The following is a 21,281-nucleotide window of genomic DNA, read 5'->3' on the forward strand; positions in this document are numbered from 1 at the left end:
AGACAGAGACAGAGACAGACAGACAGAGAGACAGAGAAATCAGGGCTTCTATGCCAATTCTGTTTTCCATGTAAGTCATTTGAATGCTGGAGGGCAAATCTCTAGTCCCTAAACCACAAAAACGTCCATCACAAGAACAAACAGATCGCACACAAGGCATACATTCTTTCTGAATGTCCCTATTTTTTATGTGAATTTATCTTTCTAACATTTGAAACATCATTACTTCTCCAGTGACAAGGCTATGGCTAAGAAATAATATCCTTCCCCTAGTGGTTAAATAACGGTCAGATTTAGACAGCTTTTCATGCTTTGTTTTGAATGCATTCCTCCAAGGCTTCTGCGTGAGTCTAAGTGTGCGAGTTTCTGGCCACAACAAAAACCCTTCTGTGATGGAGGCCCTGGGGCTTGGAGATAAAACCACTGACTTAAAGACTAACCTCCAATTGGCTGGAACTGCAGGCATGGTACTGCAGCAAAGCTGAAGAAGTGGTTAGTCTTCATACAACTGGGTGTCTGAATATCTAGTTCAAATAGGGCATTTTTCAAATTTTGATATTTGTGTCTGAATGAATTTGTTATGAATTATCATATTTCTGGTGATAAAAACAATAGGTGCTGTAGGTATTCTTTTTGTAATCTTTATCATTAAGTGATTCAAAGTTGAAAAGTATGCCAATATGATGTAGTGTTAAAGGTACAATCAAGAATCCAATAATCAATGGCCTATGCTAATAATAAAATTATGAAACGGGAACTAAACTTTCAAGTACTCTGAAGTTGACAGGTCTGTTAACCTCAGACAACCGCTGACTCTAAGACAACATGCTGCAGGTATGAACATGGGAGGGAATAATTTGGTAATTACTCTGACTGATTAAAATGCTGAATGTACAATGTTATAAATGTAAATGTTCTGTATAACAGAAATGGTCATTGGCAGTTAATGTCACTGATGTCATTCAGAAAGTATAAAGTACAGAGCAGTTATCTGGGATTGTATGTGCACTTGCCTTAACAACATAATCTAAATTCAAATGAGCATATCACTGCACAATATACTGTGGAATTGCCTAACAGGCAAGAACATGCACATACATATCAACTTTTAGTTCCAATTTTTAAAACCTAAACCCAATTAAATGTAGGAGGATGACATTCAGAAATCGATTCCAATAAGGCTGAGTGAGACCATATCCTGCAGAGTGCAAGATGACAGAAACTGACCAATATCAATTTCTTTGATTACAGGGGAAGTGCCACAGCCTTGAGTGGGTTTATGGTCATTTTAAACTAATCTTTGCATCAAAATGATTTTTTTAAAAAAAAGAAAAAGAAAAAGAAAAAGAAAACACACACTCAACCCTAATTTGTTGGAAATTCATTCCCTGCATTAGCCAAAATCAGATATCCCTCTTTAGTTATACTATACACAGTTTCTGAAGTTATTTTTCAGAAGATTATCTATATCATGAGATATACCAACACTGCAATATAAAGTAGCCCACTTGCCCATCTATGGAGCGGTGATCTTTTGGTACTAACCAATTGGGATAGAAGATATCTGAGTGTAGATATCCAGCATGCGGTTGCCGTCCACATCCACCAGGTAGTTCCCTCTGCTTTCCTCATAGTTACAGAAGAAGTTGACTGCACCAACATTCTAGAAAAAGATGTGTTTTTTCATGATGAATATTCTTTCTCAGGTGAGTATGCTTGAACAAAGCTGTGAGGAGCATTAATGTAAAGTGACCTACGTATATCTAAATGGCAAAATGACATCACTTTAGCAGACTGATGAAGCAGCAATGTTTCTATCCCACGCCAGAAAAAAGCTGTAAGTAGGGATGCTATCTGGTCACACATACATAAAGAGGCACTGTGTAGGCTTCATTAAGCCTAATGTAAGTTTTGGAAAATGTACTCACACTGCTTTCTTCAATTCATTTTTGTGGAGAAATACAAGTATGTTAATACTCTTGTCATGTGGTAACTTGTACTCATGTTTAACTTGGCAAAGATATTTGCAAACAGACACACATCTCAGCTCACCTGGATGACTCCCAGTTGTTTCGTCAGCTCCTACAAATGGAGAAAAAAAAAAGTTTGTTGTTGTCAGTAAGTACACGGGGAGGGAGGAGTAACTGTACTACTGTAACTCTATGTGTGTTACTTGTGATCGTGGTCCAGGGACTGTAGTTTTCATAGAAGGGCCATCATAGTCAAACTCCACCTGGGTTTTTGCTGCTGCCTTGCTGACATATCTGCACCCTGATGGAAACAAAACCTTAGAATAAATAATCTACATTTACACAAATTACACAGAGCGGGAGACTGTAGGTGTGTTGGTGTGTGTGTGTGTGCGCACTCTCATCAGCATCCCTGTTATCAGGATTTTGGGTATACTGTAACATGTCCACACTTGACTTTTTGTTTCTGATCACTTCCACATGCACAGGTACTTGATCAACTCAAGATAGGTGGTAATCAATCAGTAGAACAAAAATATGGGCAATAAATACACACTGAGCACATAAAACTTTGACACTACTAATGACGAAAATGAACTTAATTGTTCTCTTGTCTATCATTACTGGTGATCAGAGGGATAGAGTGTAGGAAAACGCATCCAAAAGGCTTTTTTAGGTGCTGGATCAAAAAACAAACTGAAGGTAAAAGTTAGATGAAAGCTCTACATTGTGGAGATTATAGTGTCTGATTATGATTTCTGTTGGATTGAAATGCTCTGTTAAATGAGATTTGCCAGCAACCCTTAGTACAAAGTACAAGATGGAAAGCAGCAATTTAGCCCAGTAAAGTGAGTAGTAGTTGGCACAGAAATGACCGACAGTTGGTTGTACAGGGCCATATGTATACGACTAATCAGACTGTGTATATGATGCACAAGGATACTTCAAAACGTTTTTGGCCTGACCATGACCTGGCCTGACCTGCTGCTATGTAACACAACAAAATGTAAAACTGTTATCTCCTTACAGCTCTTACAGATCAATAACAAAATAACTCTGCTCTCTGATAGCTCTTCATGTAAATATCTAAAGTGCAGTTCATGTAATATGATGTATCAAGTTAACACAGGTCTTTTTTCACAATAACAGAAATGCTAGCACTGCTATTCTGTACAAAAGTACAATTCTGCACACCATGTGTCCTTCCGTTGGGTACATTATCCATTATGTTGTATGTGCACATGTCCTTGTGTAAATTCACCAGGTCAGGTCTTGCATATCTATATATAAATTCATCAAGCCTTATCTGTACATGTAAAAGATGTACATTCGGATTTCTTGCCCTGCTTCTTCAAAGCCTCAATTGTATCTAACTGCTACAACATGCACATTTCCCTGGTGAGGGATCAGCAAAGTTTCTTATCATGTTTTTACTATTTAATCTTGTACATCTGACCAAAACAGACTGGCCTATTGATGATTGACAGAGAGCGGACCTTTGACACATCAGTCACCAGTCTCTGAGAAGCATGCACACACATATTGATAATCAGTCAACCATTTACACTGATTATATAATCCTCTTCCGTTTTCACTGTTTTATCCATGTCAGCACTCTTACTTTACATCTTGAGGTTACACTTAAGTGAAAACTGATCAAAAATGACAAATACACAAGCTTACTTGGACATACAGTTTGAAATAAGTTCCAACACTGTCACAGCGTAGCAAAGATGTCGTAAGGTTGTATTGAAATCAGGCATAGGAAGAGTTGTTTGCACTTTTTTCTAAATATGATCGAGTAGAATTTACTCATAATCTCCTTTCTTAAAGTCTTGTGTTACTTAATTTCTAATATCTATTCAAGAACTTCTAAAAAAGAACATAATTCTTGGTGGTCTTAATAGCCTATTTCAAAGTAAACAGTAGCAGTAAAACCTTAAAAATGGCTGTAGACACAAATCACACGAACGACAACTTGTTGTAATGAGAAACAAAGTAGTTGAGCACATCCTAAACGATTAGGATGTACATTGTTGAAAAAGCATTTTTAGCTTAAGCTGCAAGAAGACATTTGTGGCAAAGCAACATATTACCTGGTGAAACAGTGCATGCTGACTGGATTTAAACAGATATGAACTTAATTGAAGCGTTGGATTTACCTGGAGCACTGAGCCACAAGTTTTTCTGTAAAGAGAGAGCAAGCTGACGGCTGATCAACGAAGTTGCCATGACAGACGAGACGAAGTGTTGAGAGAGAGAGAGAGGCAGAAACTGCCCTCAGGGTCTAATCTCACAAAGTCACCTACAGAAAGACAGAGACACATTAATGATTAATGATACACATATGAATTGCAGAAGAGGATGTACCATAAATTCTGGACCATAAGCCGCTACTTTTTCCCACACACTTTGAACACTGCGGCTTAAACCCTACAGAGGATGAAGCAATGTATAGACAATGGATAGATGGATGTTTTTGTATTTAAATGTAATTTTCAATGACAACTTTCTGGTTTTTGCAGAAAATCTTTTCAGTTATCCCCCCCCCCCCCAAATGTCAATACTTTTCTCCCCTTTTTCTTTTCATTTTAAATGTTCCCTGTTTTCAATTACGACGTTCAGTCTTTGTTTTGACGTGGCGGTGAGGAATTTAAGGAGAAGGGCAATGAGCGAGTGGTTCTCATATCATTTGCATATTAAGGAGCTTCTGTCGTCCCTGTTGTGAAATATTTATTTGTTTATGAAATAAAAAAGACAAAACCATTATCTCATTAAATGTTAAGGTTAAAATATGGTAATTACAATATTCACAATAATATCTACAGATGTGTTTACAGTAAATAACGTTTGAGTAATTGGACTTTACTGACATTTTACTATGAAAATCCTGTTCAAGCCGCACAGGATGCGCTTTTGTTTTGGAGGGTCAGTGAAGGGTGACGTGGCTTTTGTCTCGCTAGCTTTTTTGGAAGGTGTTAATGGCTCGATAAATCATAGATGTTCCTCCTTTTCTGTTAAGCTGCAGCAGGTTTGGGAATAAAATGTTCGGCTTAAACGACACTCGTTCTGCTTATTTGTGAAGAAGCTGCCACTGCACAACACATCCCTTCCTTTTCTCTGCCCTAATCATTAGGATGTGATTGATCTTGACTACCATACAAGCTTAAGAGCATTTAAAAAAAAATCTGAACAAACAGCAGCACAGTCTTTAACCAAGCTAATTTTAACCTAAAGTATGCCAACAAGGCAGGTCACTCCAACTGTTCACACTGATGCTCAAATACTGGTGAAGTCACTTATTATAAAAACATCACTTTAATTAGCTACCTGCACATGTCTGTGTGTTATACAAATACTGCAAATCAATTCAATTACTGACTACAACTGACCAAAAACTGCAGCTTTTTCTATTTGTAAATTTCCCACTTACAACTTCCGGCAACTAGCTGAAGTCTGCAGTGTTTCCTCCAGGATGTTTTTCAGCAGCGTGCAGCGTGCTATCAGTTAGTTTACTCACGTTAGAGACACTGAGTTGGCACCAGGCCCAATTAACTTAAGCTACCGATATGTTAGGTAACAATACCGGGCCATAAATGTTTTGCGAAAGTCTATTTAACTTGTAAAATTTATTATGAGTTATCTTGAGCTAATAAGTCTACCTTTTCTCTGGTAAGTCGCTGCACTATTCTCAAAGACGACCCTCCTCTGACTCGACCCCTTTTCCACCAAGAAGAACCAGGTACTAGTTTCATGCTTGTGCTAGTTCCAGTGCTTAGTTGGTTCAAATCTGGCACCTCCAAAGAACTGGTTGCTTTCCCATTGGCTAAGCACCAAGTTAGAGCCACGCCATACATCACTGCATACGACTCAAGTCGGTTACGACAACAAACTACAGTCAGGTCGAGACTCCGATGAGGACGACGAGCAAGCAGATGAACTTCTGAGACAGTTTGACAGTTTGTGCAGAAATTCTTTGGCTATGCAAACAGACTGTTGCAGCAGCTGGTTGGGTGGCTGGTTGCAGACAATCTTGGAGGTGAAGATGCTGGATGTGGAGGTCCTGGGCTGGTGTGGTTACATGTGGTCTGCGGTCGTGAGGCCAGTTGGATGCACTGCCAAATTCTCTGAAACGCCTTTGGAGATGGCTCATGGTAGAGAAATGAACATTCAGTTCACAGGCAACAGCTCTGGTGGACATTCCTACAATCACCATGCCAATTGCACGCTGCCTCAAAGCTTGCGACATTTGTGGCATTGTGCTGTGTAATAAAACTTCACATTTACAGTGGCATTTTATTGTGGCCAGCATAAGGCACTCCTGTGCAATAATCATGCTGTCTCATCAACATCTTGATATGCCACACCTGGGAGGTGGATTGCTCATCCCGGCAAAGGAGAAGTGCTTACCAACACAGATTTAGACAAGTTTATGAGCAATATTTAAGAGAAATAAGCCTTTTGTGTCATAGAAAAGTCTCGGATCTTTGAGTTCAGCTAAAATGGGAACAAAAACAAAAGTGTTGCATTTATATTTTCATTTAGAGTAAAACCTGTCTGGTATTGTGAAGTAGGCTAAAGAGTCTCAAAAAGCAGGTTCAAGAACAGAACAGAAACAAAGTCACTGACAGTTAATCTGTAAAGGGTTATAAAGCCATTGTAAAGGCTCTGGGACTGCAGTGAACTACAGTGAGAGTCATTAATCCACAAATTGAGGAAACATGAAGTGCTGAACCTTGCCAGCAGTTGCTGGCCGACCAAATTTTCATCCAGGAGGTCACAAAAGAACCCAGATGAGCATCAGAAGAACTGCAGACTTCACTTGCCTCAGTTAAGGTCAATGTACATCACTCCACAACAAGGAAGACACTGGGCAGAAATGGAATCCATGAAAGAGTTACAAGGTGCAAACCACTGCTGACCAAAAAGAACATAAAGGCTTGTCTGGCATTCACCAAAAAATATCTGGATGAGCCCAAAGACCTTTGGTACAACATCCTGTGTACTGATGAGTCAAAGGTGGAACTTTTTGGAAGACATGGGTAACGTTACAGCTGGTGTAAAGCTACTACTGCATTCCACAATATGAACATCATACCAACAGTCAACCATCGTGGTGGTAGTGTCATGGTTTGGGGCTGCTTTGCTTCTACAGGACCTGGTCAACTTGTCATAACTGATGGAGCCATGAATTGTGCTCTCGATCAGATAATCCTCCTGAAGAATATCCACCCATCAGTTCATGACCTAAAGCTCAACACAAATGTGTTCTGCAGCATGACAATGATCAAAAGCACACAAGCAACTCCACCGCTGAATGGCTCAAAAAGAACAAAATTAAGGTCTTGGAGTGGCCGAGTCAAAGTCTGATTTGAATCCAATTGCTAAGCTGTGGAAAGACCTTAAAAAGGCAGTTCATGATCAAAAACCATCCAGTGTGACTGAATTAAAACTATTCTGCAGAAAAGAATGGGCCTATATTCCTGCATGGTGATGTAAAATACTGATCACAAGTCAATGCAAACATTTAACTGCAGTCTCTAGTCTAAAACTAAAATTAGTTTGATGATGTAGAACATGTAAGTTGGAGAAATATGCAAAAATAGAAGACATCAAGAATGAGAAATATTTTTTCACAGCACTGTATGTAGAAATCACATGCTTCTTTCTGGTACCTTCAAACTCCTCCCCGCCACAACACAGAAAAGAAAACAGAGAATATTAAAAACATTGTACATAAAAAATAATTGTAAGGAAAAAAAAAAGACTGTAAAAGCATAGACAAGAAAAAAAATTACTGTTAAAATTCTTAGCAAATATATGATAAAATGAAATCATTTTGAATATCTCCGTTTTATTTTATTGAAACATTTTTCAGTCATTTTTTTCAATGGCAATAAAAGTAATTTAATTACAAATATTTATAACTTTGATCGTTTTTATTTTCAATGACAAACTACTGCTTTGGTCCTATAAGACAGAGCAAGATAGCTTGCAGAGAGACTAAAAAACAAAAACAAAAACAAAAAAAAAACAAGACAAGGGTCTCGAATACACTGGTGTGACAGCAGAAAAAGCAGCAGCATTATGTGCAAACATAAGTTGGTAATAAGACTGAAAAGCTACAGAGTCACTTAAAAATAATAAGCACTGTATGCTCTCCCCAACACAGCTTTTGATATGATGAACATTAGCCTGTAAAATTTCAGTTCATCACTAAGTGGATCAATGCCTAGACAAACCAATATGCATTTCCAGCTGCTGACACAAACACTAATGCAATCAGTTTGAAAATTAAAGGAGCATCAGTTTCTTAAGTAACGTTTGGTCTTTGACAGAATTCTGTGGAGGTATTTTGCTCATATTCAGGGGGAGACATGATATTGTTTAAATATGGGAATAATACTGCACATTTGCACAAAGATTTCTATAGTGCTGCACTCAGTTCTATACATTTAAAAAAAAAAAAGGAAAGTGCTTTATAAAGAAAATTTAAACATGCATTTCTATTTGAGTGACGGAAATATTTCACAATATAAAAAAAAAAAAAGAGGAACGGGCAGCGTCAGACAAAACAAGCATGGCTATCTACTCTCTTTGCTCATCATCTCTTATGTAATGCTGGCAGGAGGAACAGGAAAATTCCAGTTATCTGCCTTCACACAGAATAAAGGACCCTGGCCCTTCTCATGCATGTGAAGCACACGCACACACAAACACTAATACAACAGTACACACATGCATATACACACGGACCGTTTCTTAGCAACACCTCATGAACTGGATAGAACTGGTTTAGACTGTGAGAGTTACACAAGACTGCATCTTCATATGCCTGGGAGGGGCGGGGGGGTTATGTGAGGGGGGTGTATAATGAAGTGATGGAGGACTGTTGAAAGAAGCCATCCTAAAGTGTAATCAGGGCACAAACTGAGATAGAACAGCACAAATACCTTTTGGAAGACTTTTGAGTGTTGCTGGATCACAAGTGCACCAGGATGTTGTGTTTGGAGACACACCAGCTACAAATAGGACAGCAATGGTGTTCTACTTGTTCTTTTCCCCTTTTTGATGTGGTGCTTTTTTACCAGATCATTTTGCTGATTTAATAAACACTACTGAAGTCCACCAGGGCCCGACCAATATGGATTTTCTGATTCCTATTCCAATGTATGGCAAAAAAATAAATGAAAAATTCTGATAACCGATTAATTGGCCAATTAATTAAAAAAAATATACAATGAATAAAATAACTTCTTTTTTGGTCCCTTAATGCGCATAACAACAAAGATATGAATCACACGCAGAACATTTTCTGTTTTACAACACTTTGTATTTGTTTAACTTAACGGAGAGGAATTTAAGTACAAAAATATGCAACAAAGCATTAAACATAACATGCATCAGCAAAAAAAAAAAGAATTCCAAATAAATATGCCTGTAATGTGGGGTATTTTATTTTAAATTTGCATTGTGTAGTTTTCTTTCTATGGAGCATGCATGAATATAGCTACCAGTTACTGGTGACTTTATCTTTAGATTTAGGCCATAGTTGTATGCTGTATATAAGCAACATAATGAGTGAAGTTACTGACAAAACATTATTCATGCAGCCCTCTGATGTTCTGTACTCTCAAAGACTGTGCTGTCTTTAAAGTTGATGAGAATAACTTCACAAAAATGTAAGTTAAATAAGTTAGTTAAAAAGTTGGATAAAAAGCCATTTTCTGTCGTTCTCTGAAAAACCATCAGAGTGAGCGCTCTATGACCTGTTTTGGTTTCAGAATTTGTGGCAGACTGACTGATCTTACTGCTATATGGTCATAAGCTATCTTAATTCTTTCTCATCTCCATGAACCAAGCTTGACTTGTTTACAACAAGCAGCAGCAAAAACTGAGCTGTCCGTGGTGTTGCTGATGTGTTTTTACACGCTTTTGCCATGGAGAATAATTGTCTTTTTACAAAATGAATGTACGAAAGCGACTGACACTTGGCAGCATTTACTGTTTTATGAGAAATTAAGAATGTATCGGCGATTAATCAGCAAAACTCTGGCTGACGATGAGTATTTTGAAAAGGGCTACAATCGGTCAGACGATAAATCGGTCGGGCCCTTCTACAGAGCATGCCTCTGAACCCCAGTGACTATGGATGGACATTAGGTGTGCATGGGTATAAGCCAGTTCCAATATTAGGCCCATGGCTCCTGAGGAGCTACTGAAGTTCACGAGCTGTAATTGTCAGAGTTGCAGCAACCGGCGGTGCAGCGGCAAGAAAAATGGGGTCACGTGCATCTGGGCCTGTGGAATCTGTAAAGGCATTACATGCAGAAACTGCAGTCATGACATTGTTGAGTCTGAAGAAGACCCAGACAATGAAGCTTCTGACACTGTGAATGAGAAATAACTAGTATTATATAAGTGTAAACTAAAAGCTACTGTGAATGTAAATGTAAAAGTGAGTGTGGCGTTGTTCAACAGTGCAGTGTTTGTGGTGAAATATAAATGCCAACAATCAACTTAAAATCGTGAAAAAAAGAAAAAAAAAACCTGATTGAACCCCTCATAAGTTACTTAAGGCCCAATTTTAAATTAAAAAAAAAAAAGAAAAAAAGATTTTTCGACAATCATTTATCGGTACCCTAACTTGAGCAGGTTTTATCAGGATTTCCCACGGGAGTTGAATTTCAACATTTTAAAACATATTACCCACCTTTACAAACATATTGGTGAAAAAATTGTTTGGTAACGATTTAGTTGGCAGATATTCATGTGTTTTCCTTACTAACATTGATTACTGGTAATTGAGGAAGGTTGATAACCTTTAAAGTTAATAAATATACTCAATAAAAGTTAGAAAGATAAAGTTAGAAAGATAAACTTTAAAAGTTATTTATTAACAGAATGTGATAGCCAGGAACGGTCATTGATAACTAGGTTTGTTCATTCATAAGGACTACCATTTCACAATTTATACAAATCTTATTATAGCATGTGAGAGCAGGAAACATGTCATTCATAACAAGACCACTTCATTAGAAAGATTACTATTACTGAATTTATATATATATATATACATTAAATGTTATACTAACAGTATGTCATAGCAGGAAATGTTATTCACAACTAGGCTTCTTCATTAAAAATTATTAATATAACTGAATATGTATTATAGAAATAGGAGTGATACGATTTAATGCAGCCCTATTTACTGTGAGATCGACTAACTGAGATCAATAACAGTTTGTTTCTTGCAGTTGCATATGCTGTTCTTCCATTTCGTTCATTTTTTTCTATTCTATAACTTTTCACTAAGGCCCAGATCTTAAAGCATGAATAGTTATTGTTTTTTCAGACATTGTGTCGAGGTAATCTGTGGCTGCATCCCAACTGATTTGTGCAGATGGTCGCGTGTCTTGTTCAATTTTTGCAGGTTGTGTCTCTGCTGGAGAGACGTGTCTGTCAGTTAGAGTAAAATGTTAAAGTTCAACTGACTTTGGAAAGATCTTACAGGTACTTCAGACAGCATTATTATTCTTGTATATAATATATGTTATATTGATTTAAAAAAAAAAAAAGAAAAAAAAAAGAAAGGTGAGCTTTTACAGGATTGAATTTCCCTTCTGGGATGAATAAAGTATTTTTCATTTCATTTCATTCATTTCATTTCATTCATTTCATTAGCTACAGGCTAAGAGGCACAGCAAATCTCAAGCAATAGCACCGCTGGCAAAAGAAGTTCCAGCTGCAGCACTTGGTAACACCTACAACTGAAGCATTGGGATCTTTTTTGTGTACCAGGCACACTAGGAATACTTGTGGAACACTGCAGCATTTACTAAACGTTCAGCGAAGTCTGCTACCTCGTCTTTGAAACAGCCCTGGTAATTCACTGGAGCTTCTCCGCTCTTTGTGTCAATGGCTGTGATTTAAAAAAAAACAAAAAAACAAGTTCAGGGCACCCCTATAGCTCACCTAGTTGAGCAGGCGACCCATGAACAGGGGCTATATTTCCCTCGACGCAGCAGTCATGAGTTTGAATCCCACTCACGACCCTTTGCTGCAGGTCTCTCCCCCTTTCCTATCCATCTCTACTGCTCTAAATAAGGGATATGGGGATATGTGTATATATATATATACATATATATATATCTTTTCTATGTACCCCCATTCAGAAGCCCATTCTCATATTCTGTTTGCACTATTCTCTTTATGCATACTTCTATACTTGTTTGCACTATTTCTAATATTTATATGTACATTTTTCTGTCTAGATTGTGTGTATCTCTGTGTGTAATGCTGCTAACAACAATGTGAGTTTCTCCACTGTGAGATAAATAAAGGCACATCTGATCTTATCTTAAATTGTCATTTAAAAAAAAAAAAAAGTAAAATAAAAACAAAAAGTTTGTAATATTAAAGTTTGTTTGTTTGTTTACAGTGTATATTGTCTGCAGCTTTTGCACACATACAGTCGTCCTCAGATCTATTCAGACCCTTCCATTAAAGAAAAGGCAAAATTCACAACAGTCACTCAAATAACTAGAAACTGAAAAAAGTAATAATAAATAAAAATTTGTAAAATTATAATTTAGTGAAATAAGACGTTGCTTTTGAATTGTAGATGAAAAAAAAATTTNACATTAGGTGTGCATGGGTATAAGCCAGTTCCAACACTAGGCCCATGGCTCCTGAGGAGCTACTGAAGTTCACGAGCTGTAATTGTCAGAGTTGCAGCAACCGGCGGTGCAGCGGCAAGAAAAATGGGGTCACGTGCATCTGGGCCTGTGGAATCTGTAAAGGCATTACATGCAGAAACTGCAGTCATGACATTGTTGAGTCTGAAGAAGACCCAGACAATGAAGCTTCTGACACTGTGAATGAGAAATAACTAGTATTATATAAGTGTAAACTAAAAGCTACTGTGAATGTAAATGTAAAAGTGAGTGTGGCGTTGTTCAACAGTGCAGTGTTTGTGGTGAAATATAAATGCCAACAATCAACTTAAAATCGTGAAAAAAAGAAAAAAAAAACCTGATTGAACCCCTCATAAGTTACTTAAGGCCCAATTTTAAATTAAAAAAAAAAAAGAAAAAAAGATTTTTCGACAATCATTTATCGGTACCCTAACTTGAGCAGGTTTTATCAGGATTTCCCACGGGAGTTGAATTTCAACATTTTAAAACATATTACCCACCTTTACAAACATATTGGTGAAAAAATTGTTTGGTAACGATTTAGTTGGCAGATATTCATGTGTTTTCCTTACTAACATTGATTACTGGTAATTGAGAAAGGTTGATAACCTTTAAAGTTAATAAATATACTCAATAAAAGTTAGAAAGATAAAGTTAGAAAGATAAACTTTAAAAGTTATTTATTAACAGAATGTGATAGCCAGGAATGGTCATTGATAACTAGGTTTGTTCATTCATAAGGACTACCATTTCACAATTTATACAAATCTTATTATAGCATGTGATTGCAGGAAACATGTCATTCATAACAAGACCACTTCATTAGAAAGATTACTAGTACTGAATTAGAATATACATTAAATGTTATATTAACAGTATGTCATAGCAGGAAATGTTATTCACAACTAGGCTTCTTCATTAAAAATTATTAATATAACTGAATATGTATTATAGAAATAGGAGTGATACGATTTAATGCAGCCCTATTTACTGTGAGATCGACTAACTGAGATCAATAACAGTTTGTTTCTTGCAGTTGCATATGCTGTTCTTCCATTTCGTTCATTTTTTTCTATTCTATAACTTTTCACTAAGGCCCAGATCTTAAAGCATGAATAGTTATTGTTTTTTCAGACATTGTGTAGAGGTAATCTGTGGCTGCCTCCCAACTGATTTGTGGAGATGGTCGTGCGTCTTGTTCAATTTTTGCTGGTTGTGTCTCTGCTGGAGAGACGTGTCTGTCAGTTAGAGTAAAATGTTAAAGTTCAACTGACTTTGGAAAGATCTTACAGGTACTTCAGACAGCATTATTATTCTTGTATATAATATATGTTATATTGATTTAAAAAAAAAAAAAGAAAAAAAAAAGAAAGGTGAGCTTTTACAGGATTGAATTTCCCTTCTGGGATGAATAAAGTATTTTTCATTTCATTTCATTCATTTCATTTCATTCATTTCATTAGCTACAGGCTAAGAGGCACAGCAAATCTCAAGCAATAGCACCGCTGGCAAAAGAAGTTCCAGCTGCAGCACTTGGTAACACCTACAACTGAAGCATTGGGATCTTTTTTGTGTACCAGGCACACTCTGAGTACTTGTGGAACACTGCAGCATTTACTAAACGTTCAGCGAAGTCTGCTACCTCGTCTTTGAAACAGCCCTGGTAATTCACTGGAGCTTCTCCGCTCTTTGTGTCAATGGCTGTGATTTCAAAAAAAACAAAAAAACAAGTTCAGGGCACCCCTATAGCTCACCTAGTTGAGCAGGCGACCTATGAACAGGGGCTATATTTCCCCGACGCAGCAGTCGTGAGTTTGAATCCCGCTCATGACCCTTTGCTGCAGGTCTCTCCCCCTTTCCTATCCATCTCTACTGCTCTAAATAAAGGATATGGGGATATGTGTATATATATATACATATATATATATATCTTTTATTTACAAAAAGAAATCAGTTCAAATACAACTGACATTGCCAGTCTATCACCATGGTAACAGTGCTCACACAATAGGAAAGAGTTTTCTGTGAAAAAAAAAAAAAAAACCCTAAACAAACCAGGAAGTGAAAAACACAGGAGTGTTGTTACCACTAAACTTTCTCCTAATTGCTTGAAACTGTACCATATCATGCACAGAGCCACTCAGTAGGTGGCATGTTTAAAAATGTCAGAAGTGAATGACATTTGATTTAGATGCATTTTAAAGCAACTGAGGTCCAAAGCATGTTCTGGAGGTTATTTTTCTCTCTTTTAAGAAGCTTCACAAGTTTGTGGACGCTGACTGCAGAAATGAAACATTTATTAAAATTAAACACAGGCATTTAAACAAGTTGGACATTATGAGTAAGAACATAGGGAACACAGTGACTGAGATCAAGAGCAACATGACATGTAGAAATTGAGTTTTTCTGTTACGTCCAGCTGTTCATGGTACGTTTTCCGAGTTTATTTGTTTTGCGTTTGTTTACATCATAGTCTCCTCAATTGTACACAGCCCACAATATATTGGTCATTATTTTGAACTATTAATCAGATTTTAATATAGGCAAAGCAGACAGGACTGTCAAGGTGGTCGGCCCTTTACGTTGACCGAGTTAACACCATCTCATGACTGATCTCAACATAGTACCATGGAGCACAGTAGGTTTCCACAATGTTATTAAAAGGAAAATGATTCTTACATATTTGGAAAAAAAAAAAAAAAAAAGGACATTGCTTTCTTTAAGGAACCCATTTCAATGACGACAGGTCCATTAAATTGAATAGAGACTAGGAGGGTCAAGTTTATTACATTACCTGTTCTAGTAGGAAAAGAGGAGTGATCATATTGATTTAAAAAAAACATAGATTTAAAGCACTGAAACATTATGCTCATCAACAACTTACATGGGTAGTACTGAATGATGTTATGGAGGATAGCAGATTGTGTATTTCAAACAGATATGACACAACTTGAATTTTTCATTGAAGACTTTATGAGTCTAATGAGACCTCAGTCTAGACAGGGACGTATAGCTGCATAAATCCTCCTGGCCTGGACAAATGAAAGACATCTCTTGCATTTCAATATTGGCAGTGGAATTACGATTAGTACATAAATGAATTACATTTTATCTTCAGAAAAAGCATTGTACTAACGGAGAATTATAATATGTGCCACATATTGACACTTTTCGGTCTGGTAACCAGCTTCCTAATCTGAGACTCTTGATACTGTGCTGTCCCTGAGTTAGTCCTGTTAAGTTACTGCACTGCCCGTAATGCTGTTGATGACAGCACATTTTTCCACTCACATTTATTATTATTACCTATTGATAACTGACATTAGGGCGGACCTTTGATATATCACTCAGTCATCAGTTTCTGAGAAGCAAGGCCACAAGTATCAGTAAGAACCCCTGCTTGAATTCAGTCAAACATTTACACTGATGACATAATCCTGTTCTATTGTTACAGTTTAATACCCAAGACCATTAGAAGTGTGGTGAAGATGTAGCAGGGTTAGGCACAGGCACAAATGTTTCCCACTTTTTAAACGTCTGATAGGGCACAATTTACTAATAATGTGCTTTTTGACACAAACACTGATGACCTAGAGAGGTTTGCATGGCCCACTTCAGCTCCATTAATGCTCCACCTCTTTGCCGATTGAGCGGACGTACATGAGTCAGCCCATGTGCTAAAATCAGAAGAGCTTTAGAGACAACAGCAGAGGGTCAAAACAGGGACAGAGCAGAGGCACAGAAAAAGCAGAGGGTGCCTAATACAGCTGGATGTGACAGAGGTGAGCGAATAGGGCTTAAGCCTCAAATATTATAGGCAATCCTTTACTATCCAGTGGAAACCCAAGTCACATCTGCATAAGAACCAGTCTCTTCTGAATAGACTGGTAGAAACAAGGCACTGGGATCTTTCTGCGTGGAGTTTGCATGTTCTCCCCGTGTTCTCCGGCTTCCTCCCACAAGTCCAAAAACATGTTGAGGTTAATTGGTGATTCTAAATTGTCTGTAGGTGTGAATGTGAGTGTGCTTGGTTGTCTGTCTCTAACTGTAGCCCTGCGATACACTGGCGACCTCAACATGGTTTTCGACTGTGGGAGGAAGCCGGAGAACCCAGAGAGAAACCGCTCTGCACGGGGAGAACATGCAAACTCCACGCAGAAAGATCCCGGTGTCCCCCGTGTTGCAAGGCAACTGTGCTACCAACTGCGCCACCTTGCAGCCCTCGTTTGGTCAAAATGAGTTGGAAAATATCAACATCAGCAAAAAAATCCCATATAATGCTTCCCTAATTCTTATTGTTTCTATTATCCTATTACATATACCATCCTAAATCAATGAGGTGCATCTAATGTCATTAAGAATACTAACAATAATTAAGTGTGTACGAAGGTTTTTCCACGTTATTAACAATTTAAAAATGCCTATATCTCCTTCTTTTCCATACTTGAAAATTCAAGAATCTATGAATGTTTATTTTTACTTCCAGAAGTGTAAATACGAGCCAGAATAGGTCTAGTTCACTGTAAAAGTCCATTTTCAGTGGATGTGCACTGGAGGCCTCAGGTATCCACATCACAATTCTAAGCTGGTAGTGTGATGTGGACACTTGAACAATGATTGGCTTCAAAATGCACAGATAGACATATGAGTGGAATGGGACATAAACCCTTTGTCTTATCTTGCAAACAAACACTTCCTCACAAACATTAAAGAATGCATTTCATGCACCATTAATGGCATAAAGTGCCTTCCATAAGTATTGTTGCTGCATGCTTAATGAGTATCATATAAGCATGTTACCTCTACTTAGCTTTGTGGTCCTTGTTTTGTATACATTATGCACATCAGTCACAACATTAAAGCCAGAACCAAACTGCAAAAACTACTCAGAACAGGTGAAGGAACTCAGCAAAGGCTCAAAGCTTAACCCAGCCTCTAAACTCCCCACATGACAATCTGACTGAGCATTGATGAGATGCACTGGAACGAGCCAAACCCACGGAGACCCCACCTCGGAACCCACAAGATCAAAAGATCCACTGCCAGGTCGGACACCACAGGAAACCCCCAGGAGTCTTGTATTTAAGTAAACTGTCAAACGCTGGAAGCTGCTTGCAAATTTGATGAATAAGTAAGCATGTTTTTGCTAATAAAGGCAAGGTCTGTAAGGATAATAAAAAAAAAACACATAGGCCATCTACAAATCTGAAAGACATTGCTACAAACCTACAAAACCTGTAACCAAGTTAAATGATGAAATTCTTACTTGCTGATTTCAGTAATCCAGCGAGTTGGGGGACATCCAGAAGTCCTCAGCTGAGCGAAAACAAAATAAACATATGATTTAATTTAAATTCTCATGTCATTTCTTTTGTATTTCACGGTGGCCATCAGTCATCATGCTGAATAGAAGTTACATCTGCAGTGGATGTTAAACCACCTTCAAACTTCTCCGATTACAGCGAGGACTGATTTGCATTCACGTAAACAAGGGTTTGATTTGCCCCTTTTGCTCCTGCAACAACCTAACATATGCAATAAAGACACTATGTGAAATGAAATAATTAACATTAAAAAAAAAAACTTGTTTACATGGATGCTGTCTGTTGTGTTTGTTACGATTCTGGTCCTTTTCTGAAAAATCTGGTTCCGACTGGATTTGGCTGGCTCACGCGCAAGAGGGAACTGATAAGTAGGCTAATGGTTCGAATATGAACCAACTTATCATAACAGAACGTGTTACATCTCATCAAACGCTTTCCAGCCGTGAACGCTGCAAGCTGCAGCGTGTCCCGTTGATGATGGTCCTGCAGCACACACACAACCACTGACGTGCGAGTGTCAATGCGACACAACAGTCACATTCAAGCTGCTCATGCTGCAGGACCGGTCGTTCAGGAGCTGCGTGTATTTGATTAAGATAAGAAGAAATCTTACCGATGATCAGGTGACAGCAGCAGGATCTGCGCGCAAAGGTTTCGCAAGCACCGTTGGGCAGATGTGAGCACGGAGTCTGAGGCAAGTCTGAGCAGGAGGCCTGCTCTGTACATGGGGAGGGGCGTATCGGTGTCGCCGAGTCCATTAGGGGAGTCGCTATTGGCTGTTCGAGAAGTCGGTGGACGTCTCTGCATGACGTCATCACCTCATTTGTATAACCAGCAATTTGCATGTAAAGGAGGCTGCAGGAGAGAGGAATAAAAAAAAAACAAACACCCCAAGTATGTTTAGAACTAAAAATGAACTTTCTTCTGTTGAGTCTTATTTTTGTTTATTTAGATTTTGCCACTGAAATAGGCCATTACTTCTCAAAATAGGTGCATGACTAATGCTTTGTCTAGACCCACATTAAATAAATCAGTTTAGTCCTGCATTGCTAAATGTTAGAATATCAAATTTAATCTAAAGACTGTTATGTGGGGTGGAATTGCTAGCTCCACGTCCAACCCTCCTCCTTTCTCTGGGCTTGGGACCAGCAAAGTGACCCAAAGAGACACTGTGGCAGAGTTACTTCAGTTTTTTTTGTTTTGTTTTGTTTTTCAGTTTTCTTAAATTTGGTTTAGTTTCTAACCTTATGCTCTACTTAAGGAGCCTATAACAAGTCACAGTAGAACACAAACATTTTTTTTTGCCACAATGAGAACATTTTTTAATATTACTATTATTATAAAAACTTTTTTAAAAATTCAAAAGGACCAAAAAAATACCATTTAAAAAAACGGTCGATGGCAATGTGAGGAAATGAGTCTGGCCCTAATTCAAGTTCATTGTTTGTTTTGTCAGACCGCCCTCCACACATACATTCTATGCTGGCTCAAAGAAAGAGGAGGTCATCTTAACTTTGGTCAAGGCTTTCTATGGCAGGCTCAGCAACAGAGGGAGCTGAATGAAACGAGTAAGTAGCTGATGTGCCAGAAGGCTGCAAAATATTATCAGGCAGCTTGTGCTCATAGCGAGCCTCACCACAAAACTTCAGACCATATTGGACACACAGAATGGAGTTAAGGGTCTACATTTGATTTCTAAGGTTGCTTTTTACCACAATCATCTGGCTGAATAATCTCTTGACTTCAGCATTCAAGTGTGGCAAGGACAACACAGACACAGCAGCCATGGCAAGTTCCTGAACTTCCAAATTCCACTCCAGAAGCCCACTGTGTTTTTTGTTTCACTCCACTTACTAAGATGGATGACATGCCATTGCTGGACAATCTTGTCCAATAGCCAAGGAGCTTGGCTATTATTTCTATTTCTTCCAGGCTCTTTTTGTGCTTTAGAGTTTGGGACACAAACCAGGGATCTTCTAGCTGTGAGGCGACAGTGCTAACCAACCAGCTCAACATTCAGGCAAGCTTTTTATTCAAGACAAACCTTGGTAACTTAATCATACCACAGAAAAGCCCTGTTGAAGAAGAAGAAAGGACCAGAAACACACAACAAACCCCCACTACAAACAAATGTGTGTTAGTGTGGAGAGCCTCATTGGTAATATTGATTACTTTCAAGGTTCTCCTACATATGTACAATGTTTAACCACTGTGGCCCAATCTACCTTCAGGACCTCCTCACCCCTCAGTCTTCATTTCAGTCACTCAGGTCTAGCAGCCAGAACTCCCTAGCCATTCCTTGCACGAAGCTCACAACCATGCGACCGTGCCTTTTCTGTACTGGAACCACGCCTGAGGCCTCTGAATCCCTTGCTGCCTTCAAAAGCAGCCTAAAGACTCATTTATTCTGCTTTGCTTTAAATAGGGTTCTGTTGGAGTATTTTTATGTATATTTTAATTATTTTAAGTTTTCAGATTTAAAATTAAATTTTCATTTTATTACTCTTCTTCCTGTGAAGCACCTTGAGACGACGCCTGATTTTAAAGTGTGCTATACAAATAAAATGTATTATAAAAATAATAATGCTATTTGTTGGTGTAATCGGTTGAAAATAAAGACAAAAGTTGTTTATAGAAACAATCACCCCCCAAATTTTGAATTACATAAGTAATTCTGAGTTGATTGCATTTTTGCGCCAGTAGGTGGGGCCCTTGTGTTGTTGTGGATCCATCTGGGAGACTGAAACTACTGGCACAGGGCATGCACACTTCAGTGATAAAGACATGCTGATCTGGGCGAGATGCTAACTTTGTTCTGGGTGTCATCCTTCACAGTACATTATCCTTCCAATCCCACAGCAACAACATCACCAGGTCTGCTTCCACCTACGTAACATCAATCACCTCCGCCTCTCCCTTTCCCCCCCACACTGCTGCCATCCTTGTCCACAGGGTCGTCACTTACCGTCTGGATTACTGTAATTCTCTCCTCTTTGGTCTCCCTCCACAAACTTCAACTGGACCACAACCGAACCCCCTCGATTCACCACATCACTCCTGTCCTCCAACAGCTCCACTGGCTTCCAGTTCAGTTCCGCATCCAATTCAAAATCCTCCTGTTAACATTTAAGGCCATTCACAACCTCACGCCCCCATATCTCTCTGACCTCCTCCATGTTCACACTCCCTCCTGCTCCCCCAGATCCTCCTCCTCCATACATCTCTCTCTCCCCTCCGCCCGTCTCACTACCATACCAACTCAGAAACATCGATTCACTCTCCCAATTCAA

At 38.4% G+C, this 21,281-nt stretch overlaps 1 protein-coding gene across 3 annotated transcripts in view; it reads right to left on the minus strand.

The window, feature by feature from the left end:
- Positions 1-21,281, minus strand: part of abat (4-aminobutyrate aminotransferase) — a 53,495-nt gene that overhangs the window by 25,721 nt on the left and 6,493 nt on the right. For all 3 annotated transcript variants that reach the window (XR_520893.1, XM_008299594.1, XM_008299595.1), the window contains exons 2-7: positions 18,605-18,709; positions 17,934-17,983; positions 4,133-4,275; positions 2,174-2,271; positions 2,053-2,082; positions 1,546-1,663 (exon numbers count right to left, since the gene is read on the minus strand). Coding sequence is in view for 2 of the 3 variants with exons in the window: in XM_008299594.1 (XP_008297816.1) it covers positions 1,546-1,663; positions 2,053-2,082; positions 2,174-2,271; positions 4,133-4,202 (316 nt within the window). In the remaining variant the exon portion in view is untranslated. The remainder of the gene's footprint in view (positions 1-1,545; positions 1,664-2,052; positions 2,083-2,173; positions 2,272-4,132; positions 4,276-17,933; positions 17,984-18,604; positions 18,710-21,281) is intronic.

Source organism: Stegastes partitus, unplaced genomic scaffold, assembly GCF_000690725.1.
Source record: "Stegastes partitus isolate 25-593 unplaced genomic scaffold, Stegastes_partitus-1.0.2 Scaffold1436, whole genome shotgun sequence".
Taxonomy (NCBI): Eukaryota; Metazoa; Chordata; class Actinopteri; family Pomacentridae; genus Stegastes; species Stegastes partitus.